The sequence below is a fragment of the Chanodichthys erythropterus genome, chromosome 21 (assembly GCF_024489055.1).
Source record: "Chanodichthys erythropterus isolate Z2021 chromosome 21, ASM2448905v1, whole genome shotgun sequence".
Lineage (NCBI taxonomy): Eukaryota > Metazoa > Chordata > Actinopteri > Cypriniformes > Xenocyprididae > Chanodichthys > Chanodichthys erythropterus.
The window spans coordinates 40005233-40025115 of NC_090241.1; the positions used below are offsets into that span (position 1 = coordinate 40005233).

The 19883-nt window shown below is 36.4% G+C and overlaps 1 protein-coding gene across 9 annotated transcripts in view; it reads right to left on the bottom strand.

Moving 5' to 3' along the window:
- The window catches only part of rptor (regulatory associated protein of MTOR, complex 1), a 431784-nt gene that overhangs the window by 79515 nt on the left and 332386 nt on the right, over nucleotides 1-19883 (bottom strand). For all 9 annotated transcript variants that reach the window (XR_010893517.1, XR_010893518.1, XR_010893516.1 and 6 more), the window contains one exon: nucleotides 2608-2726. Coding sequence is in view for 5 of the 9 variants with exons in the window: in XM_067374808.1 (XP_067230909.1) it covers nucleotides 2608-2726 (119 nt within the window). In the remaining 4 variants the exon portion in view is untranslated. The remainder of the gene's footprint in view (nucleotides 1-2607; nucleotides 2727-19883) is intronic.

A 19883-nucleotide genomic window follows, 5' to 3' on the forward strand; every position in this document is an offset into this window, starting at 1 on the left:
CATACAAAGCTACAAAAAGGACCTAACAACATTGAAGATAGTTCTGCTACTTCAGTGCATAGCACAGCAAAAAAAAAAAAAAAAAAGCAACAAAAAAGGTACGATGATACAATATAAAATTGCTGATTTATAGACACTAGTTATAAGTATGAAAACAAGCCTAAAACTTATCAATTTATACAGAATGCACCAAAAAAATATCTTCAGTTGAAAACGTAGCAATGAACAGCAAGTTAACGAAATATTTGAGAATCTTTTTTTTATCTGTTCATTTACATTTTGAACAAATCGAGAATGAATCGGACAATGAAACATATGAGAAAGAGATTCATTTAGGACAAAACAACTGACTAGAATTAATCAGACTAGAAGTGTGTTTGAATATTCCCTCAGTTTTCTTGAAAATAAAGCTACATAAACAACAATGTGAATCTTAAAAACACCTGATATGCTGCTACATGTTGAGAAATGTGTTTTGTAACTGGACAAGTTACACTATTTTGAAAACAGCAACTGAAAATGTAGTTAAGTTAGTAGTGTCACGAGTTTTATCTAGATACACCGGCGCAATGCACCATATAGAAGATGAACAGTTGGTGAGTGGAATAGTGTAGTGCTCTTTCAGCTCAGGCTAATTCATTAGTGGAGTGTTATGTGCTAACGCTGTGCAACATGCGGGTAGGGACCCATAGGCCATTGATGAGGAGACTCAGCAGGGGACTGACATGGCTTGCACAGCAGATACTGAGAGACAGAAGTGAGCGGTGGTTATTACCGTAACTTACGGCTGCCTCTCAGAGCTGCTGCTCACATTACTAGGCCATAGGGAGCAGTTTCTTTTTAATCGCAATTGCTCAATAACAAACAGGGCTGAATGTGGAAAGTTAAACAATAGCAGATGTCCAAGGCTCAGATGTAGTATGTGGACCCGTGTATTTGTGGACTTTATGTACATAATTCTTCTGGATTCTTACAAAAAAGTACTGTGGCAGTACCATGGATCTGCAATGTATCCAATGGTAATAATGGAACTTTGATATATGCCATGGTATTGGATGATTACAACATTCATATCCAGGCTTAGATTTATGACTAGAGCTACAAGTTCTTCCTTCACCAAAAACTCCATGAATGGTTTAAATGAACATGTGGCCTTTGTCCAAATTTAGCAACTCTCAAACAGTGACATGACAACCAGGTCCTGAAAAGGATTGAAGCAGAAATTAAAAGAATAGTTCACCTAAAAACCTAAATTCTGTCATAATTTTTTATTCTGTACGACTTTCTTTGTTCTGTAAGAATCAAAAATCAACTGTAATTTAAGTTATATAACAACTTAAATTACAGTTATACAAAGATGTATGGACTATTTTCATGGTGTTTGACAATCCTCCATCTCCATCCACTTTCATTATTTGGAAGAGAGCAGCGTGAACTTTCTTAAAAACAATGTTTTTGTTTCATTGAAGAAAGAAAATTATTTAGGTTTTGAGCAATACAGTGCATGCAGAATTATTTTACCACATTAATCTTAATAACTACTATTAATTTTGTATTTAATCATTTATAAGTGATATATAATTGTTCATGAAGGCTGGAAATTATATACGCCGTATATTCAGGTGTGCATAATTATTAGGTATGTTTTCTTTTACAGATAAAATGAGCCAAAAAAGAGATTTAACTCAGACTGAAAAGTAAAAAAAAAAATGAAATGCCCATGAGAAGGATGCAACACTAATGCAATACTAGAAACTGCAAGACCACTAAGGCAAGACCATTGGACAGTGTCAGCAGGGTCAGACAAAAACAGGTGGAGAAGAAAAGACACACGTTAACTGCAAAAGAATTAAGAATTAAGGTGAAGAAATAAGTGTGAAACCATCAGGAACACTCCAGCGCCACCATTTTCCAGAACTGCAACCTACCTGGAGTCTCCAGAAGTGCAAGGTGTCAAGATCTCAGAGACTTAATTTAGGTAAAGAATCCTGAAAAATGACCCCCACCTAATAAGAATCACAAGCTGAAGTGTTGTAAAATACAATATTTTTTTTTTTATATATGCTTTATAGACAGATAGATTGAGAGTGACTCTTGAAGGACCAGCACCACAAAAGAGTGCACTCTGTCTGAGGCGTCTTGCGTCTTGCTGATCAGGCGTATGCATGATCAGCATGAAAATCAAAATTTCATTGGTTTAGACTCTTGCCATCAAAAAATCGCTATGAATATTCACAAACTTGGAATGCTGTGCTTTAAAACATTACCAAACTTGTGCTGAGAGGAAGAGAAAAGGGCATTTTTCATGGACAAAGGTACACCTCTCAGAAAACACACAAATAAAGATACTTTTATATGTTTAATTGCTATTTGAAGCATTTGTATCACTATATGAGGGCTTAATGAACTTGTTACGAAACCTCAAATTCGACCAAAATCAACATTTTTGACTTGTTTTGCCTGTAGCTCGTAATTAGCCCATGTGCATTTCCGACTCAATTTGCCAGCACGGGTCACAAACATAAATAAAAGCAGATGTAGCAGGTATAAATATGTGAGCACAGTAAAATGTGGCAGGTGTAAGGAGGATCCCAGGTCTGTCTGTACCTTGTATGCGATGCTGTTGAGAACCTTCATGGCCAGATCAGAGACATCTGGAAATGGATCAGCTGCAAGGTGCAGTAACACCCTCCAAATCTGAGTATATACACTGTTAAAAGACACTCCTGAAAAGAGAAAACACATTTTGTTTAATTTTAAATAAAGGAATTGTGTATTTGAGCATTTAATGAGAATTTGTGTAGAAACAACTCAGTAGAGTTAAACTGAAGTTCAGATCCTCCCTGGGATATTCCTTACAAAAAAAGTACTGCCGCTGTAGCATGGTACAGTGATGTTATCGGATGACAATACAGTGGTACTTTTATTTCATGCTACTTAATGATTAACATTTCCATATGCTATGATAGTTACGAAAATACCAGGGTATTATGATTTACATAGAATCATAAATCAGCAATATTATGGCACTATTACAGCAATTTCAATCAGAATTTTGCAGAGAATAAACAAACACAGAAGACATTCTGTATTATTCACTCACACCCGTTTACAGGACAGTTAAAGTTGTTTATGATTTTGTCAATACATTCAAGAAAAAGAAACAGATATAACTGTACAGAAATGGAATATCCTGTGCAGTCATTAAGGTCACTAATTACTTCACCTCCCTGTACCAATAAAAAGAGAACTATCGATTACACAAAAGTAATGAGTAGATCTCATCCATCTTTCATTAGAAGCTGCCATTGCCATTAACAGGATGTCATTGACTGGTCTGGAAATTATGTGATTTCAGAAGCAGGAAACAGCTGTGGGAACACGTTGATTTCAATCTGACATTTTCTCTCCTGTCCCTGGAGTGAACCGGCAACTACAGCTGACATCATCAGTCTTTTGTGTTTTTTTCTTCTTTCTCTTTTTCTCTCAATTCTCATGCATTTTCATTCTATCGTCTCTTGCAGCATGTCATCCCTCAGTCACTAGCTCATCCTGCTCTGCACAACTCAGGTGATCAAAACACAAATTCCTTCAATTAAGTAGAGGTGCCATCCTCACCTCATTATGAGACAGGGCGCATCTGCAATGTGTGCATGAGTGCTAACTATCCTATCAACCGGATGAGCATATCTGGTGGTGGAGCGCATGTAGAAGTGTGTGTGAACGTCAAGAGACCATCAGGCAGACGAGCAGATTTGTAATGCAGAAAGACTGTGTGCTTTCCCTGTGGTGCTGTGTGAGAATGGAGCCCCTCATCATTGGCATGCATAGTGTGTCTGCCATCTTAACGCATGTACAATCCAAAGCACTTCATGAACACAGTCTCTAGGGACACCTCCTCCACCTCGCTTTCTCTTTGTGCACTTTTCTTTATCCACACAATAACAGCAGGTACGGAGTGCACATATATTAAATGAACTGAAAGCTAATATATATATAATAATATAATAACTATATCATGACTAGAACTCTAAATTATGATTTTAAGCAATTTTAACTGAAATTAGTAGTAATTTTCAATAATTCAAAAACATAACTAATAATTTTTGCAGCTAAGAGAATTCAACAACCAAAGTCACCAGTGGAGAAAGTGAGAGTATATTATAGGATGGGGCAGGGTTCCGTCACACTTCTTTATGTTTATTGGCCGATGTAAACAGAGCCATAATTTTCTACAGATGGGCATGTAATATTCAGCAGGACTGCAGTGGCGTGCTGTCACAACCTGCCACAGTTTCAAAACACACTAAGAAATGGACACAATAATGAAGTTAAAGGTTTATAACACTGACAAAACATTTTCCTAACCATAGCAGATTATGCGTATCATAGCATATTATGATATTATTCCAGTGTTAAACATACTACTCCATGGAACATTAAAAGCTCTAGCACACTTTCCATGCATCAGCATTGAGAAATGTATATATGAGCAAAATGAAACAGGTATTTTACTGACCATAAGCTAGGTGTAACTTAAAAGATCAGACTAAATATCCATAATTAAGGCTTTTATTGTTTAAACATTTATAGTCACTTCATAATCTAATGAACTACTTGATATGCTGATTAAATAAAGTAGCCACAATTAATTGCAAATTAACCTTCGCTCAGAAAAAAAAAAAAAAAAAAAAAAAAAAAAAAACAAATTTTTAATAAAATATTGAATAAAAATTACAGAAAGTGGTTTTACAAGTCAATACGTTGTTGGGTTGGATTTGCATCAGGTTTTGGCAAAAAATGTCAATTTTTTCATGACTTGTCCATTCATTCATGATTGCTATTATTCTTTATAAAAACAATTTGTAAAGATTTGACACAGTTTTCCATGCCAGATATTAACAGATTTTAAATCTTCATTGTTCTAAATGCCTCCATTAAGAAAACAATATCTAACCGATGAATATCTATTAACATCTATTCAAAAAAATCTATTCCATATCTTGTCCAGAACTGATTTTTTTTTAAATATTCCTTATATTTCTATGTACTGAACTGTACTATATTAATACTGTATTCAGATGACACTCCTAGTTAAATTATTTTACCTTTTATAAGTTGTTGTTATATATTCTGCAACTTCACTTCAAGCACAACACCTGCTATAAAAGACACCCTGAATCCAGCAGTAACAATGGTAACTTGGAAGGTGCTTTGAACCCTGGACTCTGCTGTGCTAGCACTCCTTTTTCCTGCATTGCCTGACTACTGATTTCTGTATGCAAAGCACAGTCGCTCCTGGAGGTTGAGTAAGGACTTCATACTTTAAATGCATTAGTCACAGATTATATAAAAAACCAAAGTAGAGGAAAAGAAGGATATAAGGAAATGATGGGTTGACAGGAAGTCAGAGGAGAAAGATGAAATGAAGAGGTTTTGTAAGGTGCTGGTGTGGACACTACACTGATGCAACTCAGAGGAGGGAAAGGGTGAAGAAAATAAAAAAGGATGCATGTGTGGCTGATGACAGAAAAAAAAACAATTAAAAGCCTCAAAAGAAAAAAAAGGTAATGATTGAATAAGACAGAGAGAAGTGAAATTGATTGAAATATAATGGATAATCAGATATGATAACAGTCTGAATGTGCAGATGCTTTTAGAAGCAGTAAGTTGCAAAAATGTGCATAAACTGGGCTTAATAATGATTTCACAAATGCAATATCCTTTCAAGAGTCTCTTATGTTCTTTGTGTGTGGAAAGCTATTTTTATGACACAGAACTTTTGCCTATGTACAGTGTGCCAAAATATTTTTTAGCTAGGATGGTGACATAGAAGGCAGCTGTCTATGTATGCAGTAGGCAGCTCACTGTGTTTTGGAATGAAGCCTCAATCTGGCCTCACAATGACAAAAGTAACAATATAAAATATCTGAACCTGAACCAAGGGGCTGACCAGAGCAAAACATAAATGTCAGATAAACAAAGAGTGAGAGAGAGCGAAAGAGCTTTTACAACAGGTTTAATTGATGAGACTCAATTACTTCAATTTAGAGAATCCACATGTTGAAATAGCACTAAAATAAATTAGCAAAATTCTGCTGTGGAGGAATTTTGAGTTTTATGCTCTCTTGATTTAACTATTTATCAGCTTTGTCCGCAGATGCCATAAATGAACAAAGATTGAAGAACCAGCATGTCTGTATAAAATTATAAGATTATAGTGAGATTAATAAATCACAGATTAGAAGTGTTCTAAAAAGTGGTGTGTGGCAAAGTGCAAAACCAGCGTCTCTTACAGACAGATAAAATAGGTCTAAATATTTGCTCAATTATGTGATATTACAAGAAATTTACAAATAAATTTACTAAGAAATTTGGTCATGACTGGGTTCAAGATGTTTCAGTGTCACTGGAGGGACAATTTACATCATGGAATATTGACAATAACCAGCAGGTTTTACATTTCAAGTATGGCATTGTGACATTTACATTGTTAGTTCTGTTTGGCTGTTGTGTTTGTTTTTTGTGTACACCGATCAGGCATAACATTACTACCTTCCTAATATTGTGTTGTTCTCCCTTTTGCTGCCAAAACAGCTCTGACCCATCGAGGCATGGACTTCCACTAGAAAGTGTGCTGTGGTATCTGGCACCAAGATGTTAGCAGCAGATCCTTTAATTCCTGTAAGTTGCGAGGTGGAACCTCCATGGAATGGACTTGTTTGTTCAAAACATCCCACAGATGCTCATTTAGATTGAGATATGGGGAATTTGGAGGACAAGTCAACACCTCAAACTCGTTGTTGTGCTCCTCAAACCATTCCAGAACCACTTTTGCTTTATGGCAGGGCGCATTATCCTGCTGAAAGAGGCCACAGCCACCAGGAAATACAGTTTCCATGAAAGGGTGTACATGGTCTGCAACAATGCTTAGGTAGGTGGTACGTGTCAAAGTAACATCGAAATGGGTGGCAGGACCCAAGGTTTCCCAGCAGAACATTGCCCAAAGCATCACACTGCTTGCCTCCTTCCCATAGTGCATCCTGGTGCCATGTGTTTCTCAGGTAAGTGATGCACACACACCCAGGCCATCCACATGATGCAAAAGAAAATGTGATTCATTAGACCAGGCCACCTTCTTCCATTGCTCCATGGTCCAGTTCTGATGCTCACGTGCCCACTATTGCCGCTTTTGGCAGTGGGCAGGGGTCAGCATGGGCACCATGACTAGTCTGCGGCTATGCAGCCCCATATGCAACAAACTGTGATGCACTGTGTATTCCAACACCTTTCTGTTGGAACAAGCATTAACTTCTTGAGCAATTTGAACTGCAGTAGCTCGTCTGCTGGAACGAACCACATGGGCCAACCTTCGCTCCCCACGTGCATCAATGAGCCTTGGCTGTCCATGACCCTGTTTGCTGGTTCACCACTGTTTCTTCCTTGGAGCACTTTTAATAGATACCGACCACTGCAGACCAGTAACACCTCACAAGGGCTGCAGTTTTGGAGATGCTCTGACCCAGTCATCTAGCCATCACAATTTGGCCCTTGTCAAACTCGCTCAAATCCTTACGCTTGCCCATTTTTCCTGCTTCTAACACATCAATTTTGAGGACAAAATGTTCACTTGCTGCCTAGTATATCCCACCCACTAAGAGGTGCCATGATGAAGAGATAATCAGTGTTATTCACTTCACCTGTCAGTGGTCATAATGTTATGTCTGATCGGTGAATATTTATTAAGGTTGTCATGAGGTGATTTAAACTGCTGTAGCAAATTAACTCAAAGGGGAAATATTAATAATTATTCATAACTCATTATGATTAATTATGAATATATAAATCCATTAATCAGATTAACTGGATGTAGCTACATTAAGATTAATATTACAATCAATTACCCTGTTCGTCCAGTGAACACACAGTGTTGATTGTTTATTAATTCTAAGAAATGTTAATTTCCAAGTTATGGAAAAATAACATTCTTCTTGTACCGTACTACTCAGAGCACCTAGTCGGGATCTAAATCACTTAAGATGCAGTTTATTAGCAGACAGAGTCAGAATCAAACATGTATTGTGCACAATCCTGATTGGTCCAGACAATACATATATCCCCCCTTTCAATCGTTGTTGTTCTTTCTGTGGACAACAGTGAGCGACATTGAAGGTGCAGAAAGATCAGGCACACCACTAGCACACAAGGCTGGAAGGCTGTGATGGGCTCTGGTTGCATGTGTCCCCTGGAGTAGTGGTCATTCCATGGCGTTTGATGTAGACAGTCTGCAAGCTCAGGTCTCTGAGTTGGTGCTGCAGGGATCGAGGCATCCAGTTCCTTGACAGTGTGTCACCTGTCACTCTAAAGTCAGTTAGTGGGGGCAAGAGGTTTGCTGGTGGCAAGGTTCAGCTCTTTGAGCTTGCTCAGCAGGTGTCAAGGTCGCAGGTGCCATGACAGTGTCACCTGTCATTTGGACACCCGTGAAGCAGGTGGTTGCAGGAAGAGGTTATGGGAGTTGTAGTGTGAAGAGTGTTTCAGACTGACATAGGGTTGATGACAGAAGCGTTTGTTACCTCTGCTCTCAGTCCGAAGGAGTCTAAAGTTTTCTGTGTCCCTCTGCTCTTGTGGCAGTGCTGACTTGAGCAGGTCTGAGTGGTCTTGTGTAAGTGGTCAGAAGCTTGTGCTTCTGAGTACTTCTCAGGTAAGTACTGTTTCAAGGGGCTCCTTACTAGCGTTAGAAGCTCCTACAGGTTCGATGCAGGTGTGTCCAGTCTGGGTGGCTGCTGTGTAAAGGACATGGAAGTTGTTGCTGGAGGTCTTTGAATGTCACTTCCTGTGCCATTCTAAGGTCCATCTGAATTAATTCTTCTCCTTCTGTGACTGCAGAGGACTTCAGGAAATGGGCAGGTAAGGTGTACAGTAGAAGGCTTTGGCTCCCCCTTGGTGCCTCGGTGCTTGGCTAGGGGGGAGGCTCTTCTGCTGATTCCATTTGGAAGAGTGAGACGTCTCTCCTGCTGTGGTTTTTTCTGCTGCAGGTAAGAGTGTCTCAGTTCTCTTTGGAACATGTTAAGTTCATTAGTGGTGCTCAAATTTATGCCATAGCAATCATTCAGATTACTTTTGTAGCTGGCTCATAAAATTGAAGCAACTGTTGTAAATAAAATCAAGAATGAAAGTATGTCTAGTTACTTGTGGTTCTATTGGGAAATTAAACCATGTGAGACCAAAAGGAAAATGTAAATAAATCACATAGATGAAAGAGATATTACTAGTAAAGATTAATAGCGGACTGCTATTATGATTAAAATCAATACAAAGATTTAAAGAAATGATTAAAACAGCAGAATGACCTGGTATTGGGACTAGTCAATAGCACTAGCAATTAACAGCTGCAGCATGTTCAGGACCAAACCATGTGTGTTGAAGTTTAGTTTAGCGTGCTATTGACAAATCTCAATAAATCCTAGAATTCTTCCTTAGCTAAACAGTTTATATGTAATTAAATTTAGATTTAATTACCCTAGTAACTGCAGATTTAGCTGAACAGTTTTCAGGGAGAAATGCACCTAAGTGCAGGTAAAATTAGCTGAGAAGAATTAAAGGTAAGGAAAGTGAAAGATCAGAAAACCAGGAATGTGGTTAAAGGAAATTGGGTTAGATCACTTTGCACTGCATACATACAAGCTGTAGTTAAAGGCTTCAAGTAAATAATGCTAACCGTTAACTGTAGTAGTTTAGTTAGCCACCTTAGCTGGAGGGCCGCTAGGTTGTATTAGCTTAGCTCCCTAGCCTGGTTTGTTTACATTATGATGTCACAAGGTGTCGAGTTAGTACTTCCTTTGACCAGTTTTCATGAGAAGCAGTGCATGTCCAAGCCATTCAACAGTTCATGAAGAATGTCTGCACATTTGAAATGAGTTACTTTAATAATTCAAACTTAAATTCAGTCAGATGCAAGTATGGTTTGACATTTGTAAATTTTACTCATGTAAAATTCTTCTCTCTACTTGAAACATCTTTTGACTAATTTAAAGAGTAGCTACCCAGATTTGATGCAAATCAAAGAATTCTCAGTCTTGTGAATAAATACTGATGTTTCTATTGGCCAATGAAACATAGTATTGATAACCCTTTAGCTATGCTTGTAGATGTAGTTAATGTTTAGATGAATGAGTCTCTCTGATTATAATTTCTACGGCCTTTGCTCTGTAGAAAGGATACTTTCATCCGAATCTACATTTTTATAACACTGTACTGAGATTTTTCATCAGAAACAGGTTAAGCAGTACTGCAATTGGTATTTGTCTAACCAAAGCAGGATAATCAATTCTGGTACAGTTTGCATACTGCTGAGCTGAGATTTCTTCGTCAAAACAGTCTTACACTTTAATACTGAGATTAGGGCTTCTTCACTAAAATCAGATTAACTTTACTGATACCATTCGAACAAATGCTAAAATGTCTTAAGACTCTTTCTGTTACAGCAGAGGTGTCAATTCAAGCTATAGTTTTATCTGCATCCAACAAGCCAGCACCATCGATCTACATACGAATCAAACGTCAAATGTCATGTCGGAATTATACATTTTTAAACACACTTTTTGTTGGACGATGGTTTAATTGAGTGGCGTTAGGCTGAGCTAGCTTAACCAGCTCAATCTAGTGTTATAGTGACATAGCTGGAGTTAGCACTTCCTTTGACAAGTCATTGTCATGCACTGTAAAAAAGGATTTGAGACTTTAGCTTCCTCAACTCATTTTCAAGTCAGTTCAACTAAAATGTTGGGTACACTTAAGATATTAAGTTTACCAGTGCCCAACTAATCCGTTTAATCGGAGTAGTTCGCGCAACAAAGATTTCTTAGTTGTATGAGTAGCAATGCAAGGAAACCCCGCCCACCAAGCCTTTCTCACAGAACAACCAGGACGCCATGTTTGAAGACTGACAAAAAGCTTAAGCTTTTGAGTCAAGAGTTCCAGAGGTAAGAGCAAACTTATGTCCAGCTTGTATTCATGAAAAATGTTTGATAAATTAGGGTAAAGAATAATCCTACACAGGTTAGTGTAATCCTCACGACAGTGTTGTACGGAGTGTAAAACATGGACAAAAATATATTTATAGTGCTCACCTATTTTAAGGTAGCCTAAGCTTAAAATAGATAAATACAAGGTTGTCAGTGTAATCCTCTTGCCACTGTTTTTTTTATAGAACTCTGCACATGTGGACAAAAATATACTTATATTGGCCATGAATTAGTTCCCCGTTATAGTGAAATCGTGTCCATTGATTAATAATTATTTCACTGGACTTAGGCTATTAATTCGTTCTCTTGTTTTATTCAATTGTGGCCATGATGTCATTTGTTAACGTTGCCTCATTTTTAAATAAATCGAGTGAATTTGCCCATCTTAAACGGTAAAACTTTATTTGTGTCCATTTGATTGTAGTATATTTTAAGCCTTTAATTTACAAAGGATATTTATCAGTAGCCCCTGCAAGGAAACCCCATCGCGTCAGGACAGGTCGTCGTGCGCCACAGCTGACAAAGCCTCCATTTTGAATTACTTCGCGGTAAGAGCAAATTAAGTCCAGCTTATATTGATGAAAATGTTTGTTAAATTAGGGTAAACTAGAGAAATATTGTTGTCAGTGTATCATCGCGGCAGTGTTGTATGGAGTGTAAAACATGATATGTGGACAAAAATATATTTATAGTGATCACGTATTTTAAGGTGTAACGTTAAACTAGATAAATACAAGGTTGTCAGTGTAACTTAATCCTCTTGCCACGTTTTTTATAGAACCCTGCACGTGATATGTGGACAAAAATATACTTATATTGGCCATGAATTCCCCCGTTATAGTGAAATCGTGTCCATTGATTGACAATTATTTCACTGGACTTAGGCTATTCGGTTGTTAAGTCTGACGTCACGCGGCAGCGCTTCCGGGTCCTAACGCTCTATCTCATACCACAAGAAAACAGCAAATTGTGCTAATATACACACCCCATGTGTTGTAATACTACAAAAAAAAATTATAATCATAATCTTTATCTCCACACCAAAATTCCAGATGGCCAGACAATTATTCATCTTTTATAAATCGTTAAAATATTAATGTCTGTGACGCTGTGAGCACGGACACTGTTGTGTAGACTGTAAGTATTTAAAATGTTTAACTTTTTAAAATGATGTTTAATATGAATAAATAGCGCTCATAAACGGCCGTCGATGGCATTCTCAAGTGAAATGGACCCGGAAACGGCGTTCCTTACGTCACGCCTTAACAAGCGGATTAATTCGTTCCCTTGTTTTATTCAATTGTGGCCATGATGTAATTTGTTAACGTTGCCTCATTTTTAAATAAATCGAGTGAACAGTTTGCCCATCTTAAACGGTAAACCTTTATTTGTGTCTGTTTGATTGTGGTATATTTTAGGCCTTTAATTTACAAAGGATATTTATCAGTAGCCCCTGCAAGGAAACCCCATCGCGTCAGAACAGGTCGTCATGCGCCACAGCTGAGGAAAACTCCATTTTGAATTTCTTCGCGGTAAGAGCAAATTAAGTCCAGCTTGTATTGATGAAAATGTTTGTTAAATTAGGGTAAACTAGAGAAATATTAAACAGGTTGTTAGTGTATCCTCGCGGCAGTGTTGATATGTGGACAAAAATATATTTATAGTGATCACGTATTTGTTTCTCATTTTATGACTTCGTTATAATTAAAGAGAATGTTCATTTGACTTAATTCGTTCCCTGTTTTATTCTACTGTGACCACGTTGTATTTCGTTTACTCTTTAATTAAAACGAGTTGTGGTGACATTGTAGTTTACCTCATTTTAATTCAAACGAATTAACAATTAGTACAACATGGCAACAATTTACTGAAACAATTTTATTTAACGTTAGAAGATTAATTAGTGAGTCAATGATATTTTCACTGTCATAATGTGCACATTATTGCCATGTGTATTTAGCATAACTAAACTTTGAAGTTTTATTTGTTAATTTGATTTATATATTTTAGGTCATAGGCCTAAATTTACAACGGACATTTACCCCTGCAAGGAAACCCCATTGCTTCAGAACAGTTCGCCATGCGCCGCGGCTGACGAAGCCTCCATTTTGAATTAAGCCATCTTAATTGCGGTAAGAGCAAACTTATGTCCAGCTTGTATTGATGAAAATGTGTGTTAAATGAGTAAACGTACCAATTAAGGTCACCAAAATCTGCCTTGTGCACGTTTTTAGTGCACAAGTTATTGGTTGCAGTAAAATAAGTTGTTAAAATTAAATATTAATCTCCCACACAATAATATTTTATTTTAAATACCAACATTTCAATTAAGATATACATCATTAAATGTAAAAAGTCTGAATTTTTGTACCCTTTAAGCATATTTAACCATTTAATTTAATTAATTTATAATTCTCTTAAGTCTTGAATACACTACAAAACTTTTGCCCTGATTTTTCCACTGATTTACAGTCTGGAGAAGTTGATGCTAGTTGCCAAAGGTCAGAGCCAGTCTGTAGATTTCAGTTGACTGATTCCATAGAAAATTGGGACCCACTTTATATTAAGTGGCCTTAACTACTATGTACTTACATTTAAATTAATCATTTGATACAATGCACTTATTGTGTACATACATGTTTTTACATTGTACTTATATTTTAAAAACACCTGCATGTAATAACATCTGTAATTATTTTCTGTAATTACATTTATAATTACACTGCTGACCCATCCCTTATCCCTTACCCCTACCCTTAAATCTACCCATACCACCAAAGCTTTCCCTAACCTTACCCGTACCCCACCTCAATAGCTGAAAATGTGTTTTGCAATTCAATATGAACCCAATAAGTACACTGTACTTATTTTTTGATGTAAGTACATAGTAGTTAAGGCCACTTAATATAAAGTGGGACCGAAAATTGCATATTGTAAATTGCATTGCAAATAGAGAGTTGCTTTTGTACTATGCAGTGCAATGTGGTTGCTTTTTCCAGATGCCGCAGCTAGATTAAAAAACTAAACTTTTCAGAATGCCACAAAGGTAAAAGATACTAATTCATACATTTGTTTGAGCTCCCAAATCTTCTTGTGATGCAAAGTTGTTTGCTCTTTCCTTGCAGAACTCTAAAGTTGGCAACACTGTGTTTCAAGAAATTGTTCATTTTTAAACGGCTGAAACGGCGCAAAAAGCCTAGTGTGTGTATATAATATAGTTCAGTAAATGTAACAACCTAATATTAATGTTTTGTTTGGAATTTTATAAACAAGTATTGCATATTACTACAATATTACATTACTACTACTATAGAGCATCCCATCCTGTGAGTCATATGAACTGGACGTGCAAGTTCTGCTCATTTTCTTCTGGTAATCAACGCAGCATAATAAGGCATTATAAGATAAAACACGGGCACTATAGTAGATCTTGCCCCTTGCCTTGCATCTACAATGACTGTTTGTGTTCTTTTAAGACACAGGTTGCTCTTAAAAACCATTTGCTGAAGCATAAAACATCAGTAGTTCATCAGTCTCAGGCAACTGTTACCCATGAATCTCAGTCCAGTGTGGTAACTCATCGGTTACGGTGTGAATTGTGTGTTTTCTCTGAGCCATGTACTATTAAGCAGTACTTTGCTCATTTGGGAACTCATTTGAAGAGTAAAGAAACAATTTTTTGTCCTTTTGAGCAGTGTCAGTTTAAGTCTAATGTGTATTCCACCTTTACTGGGCACAAATGTAGATATCACTGTAATTCTGGGATTAACAATTTAAGACCTGAACTAATTTGTAATCACAGTCCAGCAGAAACCAGTGAGGAACAAATAGGAGATGTGGTTTCAGTAGAATATGATGACTCTCCAAATGATGATAATTACAGTGAAGATTATGGAGCATTGATAAGTCACAGACTTGCATTATTATTGCTACGTATGCAAACAATTTTGCATGTGTCCAAATCAGCAACACAGGAAATAGTTAACGAACTGTATGAGATTGGTGTCTTAGCAGGAGAGTTTACTAGTAGCTTTATTTTCCCTCTTCAATAAGTTTTGTCAATTGTTTTGTTTATTGGTCTAATTCTTGTTTCTGGTTTCTCTTTCTAATAAACCTTGCAATGGGTCAATGTAGTCAATTAATTAAGAAGTTACCACAAACTAAGACTGTTTAGTTGTGCTATCTTACAATCAGTATATAGTAAATTTAAGTTAAAGTGTTGCTAATGTAACCAGATAAACTTAAAGTGGCGATGAGGTCTTAAAATGTATGGAAAAGGTATTAAAAAGGGTCTTGAAAGGTATTAAATTTAACTCAATGATTCCTGTATATACTATGGATACCGAAGTCGGTACCATTGACAACCCTACTTCAAAACATTCAAAATATATTTAAATTTCAGACTTAGATTTGAGTGTTGTTGTGTTTCTTTGTTTGTTCTGCCCCCAATGTTTGTTGATTTTAGGATTTTTATTTTTTATTTTTTTTAGCCCAGGTCAAAAAAATTACATTTTAATTGTCTGTATAGCCAAAGCCATATGTATACTGTTATATTTATGTACTTTTTTTTTTTTCCTACTTCAATTGTCTTACAGATTGGTGCTGAGTTTATGCGCCTGGTTTCTACTGATCTCCAGCAGTCTTTCTTTGATGGGCTTGACAAATATGTCCCAAGACTTTTACAGAAGTACAGAGTGCGAACTAGTAGCAGTTCTGACCTGCGCAGTCTCCTTGAACCCCTTGATGCACAAGTAAGGATGATTTTATTTTATGTTTGATCACAGGACCTTAACCAAAAAAAAAACAACACTCTGTCTCTTCTAGAAGTAGGCAATCATTGTTAGAGGTTGACTGATGTGTTTCCCTGGTCGATGCCGATATTTAGAAATCAGGGTGGCCAATATATCATACTGATATGATGAAAACATTCCAGGATTTTTCTCCTTATAATGGACTTCAATGGGCACCAAACAATTGAAGGTCAAAATTAGTTTCAGTGCAGCTTCAAAGGGCTTTAAACGATACCAGACGATGAATAAGGGTCTTATCTAGTGAAATGATCATTTAAAAAATGGTCATTTAAAACGGTCATTTAAAAAAAAAAATAATAAAACAAAATCATAAGCACAAATTAATGTTTATTAATTAAATTAATATTTAATTAATTGATTATTTAGTTCATTAATTATTTAATTAGTTAATTAATTGACAAATTAATGCTTCTTAAAGCTAACTATATTCAGATGAATAGTTGAGTGATCTTTCTCTTTGCATTTTGTTGTTTGATTAACATTGATGGCACAATCGTCAGAAGGTGACTGCTGTCACTTTAAGACAATAGACAATAACACACATCGGATTTTCTCCCAGCTGTTCATATTACGATATAAACTGTGTTTAAGTAGCTAAACATGCTCCAATCCGGTCATTCTAACATATTTGTGTGTATTGCGTTTTGGAGCGTGCACACACAATTCAATCCAGAGTCTCTTGCACGGATTATTGTGCTTTCAACATTTTAAACCCTTGATAATAATTATCAAACATTTACTGCAATTTAGCAACAGTAAAGACTGCATCTTACAACAATCACAGAATGTGCTGATTCTGACGTTAAGTTTGGGTTTAGGGAGGAACGAACACGCACAGCTGTGAAGAGAATGAAGGTATGCTAGATGAAACGCGGCTAGTTTTTAAAAGTTTTACCCCAGATATCATCTTTCTTTCTTGGAAGCCAACATCGAAATCAAAAATAAAATTAGCTTAATATCACAGGCCTAAAGTGTTAGCAGACATTTAGTTGTTTAGTTATCTCCTCCATCTTCACCATTAAACAGGGCTTTCAGGTGAGTGGCTGCACGCAGCTGCCCGCGCTGTAGCTCCTCTGGATCTCTCGATCTCTCCTGGATTGCAAAAGCAAAAATGCATTATAGACAAATGTCCTAATATTATTGCATACAGAAAAAGCTGGCGAGATATAAATATTATCTTGCAAATTCTATATCAATAATAAATGTACATGTATTTTCTTCATAATTTCTCCAGTACTGATAGCAGAACTGTTATCGATACACCGGTCTTTCATAATTTAGCCCTGGGGCCAATTTAATACAGGGTTTCGGTACCCATCCCTACTGACAGGACTCTGTGAACTGCAGCGCAAACTAAAATGGCGGCGCCCATCTCGCATTATAGATCAAGATAAAGATCATTTATAAAGATTTTAAAATGATAAAACGCACTCACTCACACATATATGGCACCGTTGTGTGTGGCTTGCCGTCTTTCACTTGCTATGAAATTGCCATATTTGAGAATCAGAATATCATATAGTTGATGACATGTAAGCAAGTTTGCGACTATTTTAAACAAAAAAGGAAAAACAAAATAATAGTGATCCATCTGTCATACAGTGTTATTGTGGCTGTGTTCAGCACTCGTGACACGCAAGACGCGTTGCCATGGAAACAATAAGGGCAAATGTTCTAAGATAACGGTCGCCTTAAACTCACTTTGGGGGCTCAGTTAGAACTCATGCTTGAAAGGGTTAAAATGGCCATTTCGTGTGCATATCCTTGGTGTTTTAATATTAGAAAGCCTAAAAGAAATTTTTTGTCAGGACAATTTGTGACTCTTCATAGATTTACTATACACAATCCTGAGCGATTGAAACTGTGGTTGCTCATGCTGCACTTGGATATCAACACACCCGAGCATACTCTAATATTTAAGAGAGTGTGCAGTGATCATTTTTTTGATGATGATTTCAAAGCATTTAGTTGCATTGTAGGTGGAGGTCTTTAGGTCCCAGCTGAAGACTTATCTGTTTAGTTTGGCTTTTTAAGTAGTTCTTGTTTAATTTCTGTACCTGTAAATTCGTATGTCTACTGTGTTTATTTTACACTGTGAAGCACTTTGGGCAACAAAGTTGTGTATAAATGTGCTATATAAATAAAGTGAAGTTGAAGTTTAAGTTGTAACCTGCATGAAGTACTTTCTTTTGAAGAACATAAAGGAAGATATTTTTAAAAGTGTTAAACAATTGGTGGGCACTGTTGACTTCCAAATATTATGAGGAACAGAAACTGTTTGGTTGCCAACATTCTTTAAAATCTCTTCTTTTGTGTTTTGCACAAGAAAGGAATGAATACAGTTGTAAAACAACTTGAGGGTAATTAAATGACTTTTTCATGTTTGGGTGAACTATCCCTTTAACTCAGTGTTTCCCAATCACAGTCTTCGCACCCTTAATATTAACCAACTAAAACATGCCTGAGGACAGTAGTGACAGAACAATACCCTTACAGTTCTTTCACACTACAGTGGCAAAGCTCAGCTCCGTGCAACTGGCATTGAGAGTGGGGTTGGGTGTCAAAAATTAGTTCCATTTTAGAACTGGTTACAAATGTCCAAGAGCCGGATCTTTAGTCTTCATAATAAATTTTATTGTAACTTAAATTACTAAAATCTTGCTGACAAATGATCAAAATCAAAACCTAGGATAGTGGCAAAGTTTAAACATGTAAACTAATTAGTATTTGGTGTAAAAGTAATTAGACTTTTAATGTCGTAAACTGATTCTTCTTGTAAATAGTTTAATATTTAATATGCCTTTGCGTATATTGGTCTGGTTTTGAGAAAAGTGATACAGCCTAGTACTACACAAATTATATTGATGTGTCTAATGAGAGAAATTTTTCTTCAGGTAATCATCAGTGTTGCATTTGTCATTTCACACAATTTGAATTGAATTTGTTACATTTGTGCATTGAATTTGTTAATGTAACAGTACATGCATAATTACTAATATCTTTGTTCATTTTGTTCTTAGGCTGACAGTTCAGAAAAAGATGCTACAAAAGATGATGTTGGCATTCTCATCATCGCTGAAGAAGGCGGGAGCAGCACAGCGTTGCTAGAAAGGGAGATGGTGGATGTTGTTGTGGTTCTGGAGGAGCAGATTGTCAAACGTGACCTAGGAGATGTTGCTAATGCCTTTGCTACGCTCATGGGTCTTCTTTACTGTCTTGACATAGACTATCCCAAGAGACTGAAGTACACATTCGAGGTGATACAAAAAGTGTTCATGGGCATTGGCAGTGGCAATTGTTCTGCAAAAGTTAATGGACTCCGCAACAGTTTGCTTCAAGAGAAAGTGTAGTGGCAAGTTGTCCTAGTTAATGTCATCAATATAGTTTCAGTTGGTAGCATCGATTTGTTAGTTACACAAATGTTTACTGTTTGTACACTAATCAGTAGTTGCATCACACCACCATTTTGCATGGTTAAAAAAAAGTTTAACATATTTGTTTTAAAATGAGTTAATCCATAAAAGCTACCAAAACTTGTTGCATCACAAGTTTTCATACTTTTTTTAGAAAATTGTTCAACAAAGACGTTATGAAATGAGAACATAGTTTTCATACTTTTTACATTGTTTGACAAACATACTTTATAGTATAGTTCCACAGTTAATAGGAAATGTCAATGTTTTTAAAGGTGTTTTTATAGTAAATACTAAATGGCATGCTGTCAATTTTGAAATAAAATAAAATACATTGCATGTTCTTAAATGTCCATTCCATTTTTATGTGGTACAGTAGAAAATAGAAACTTGAGTTGTGTGGGCAAATTAAATAGTTTGGCCAGTTGAATGAACTTAACATTACTAGTGAGATTAACTATTCTTGAAAAAGTAACCTGGCTGCCTTAAAAATGTAAGTTAATTCAACAAGACGTTTTAGTTTGGCCAATTTGTACTTAAAAGTTTATTCAACAAAAAGCTTAGTTCAAACAACTCCACATTTGTTGGTCTCACTAATTTTATGTTGTTTCAACTTGAATTTAGGTTGGCACAAC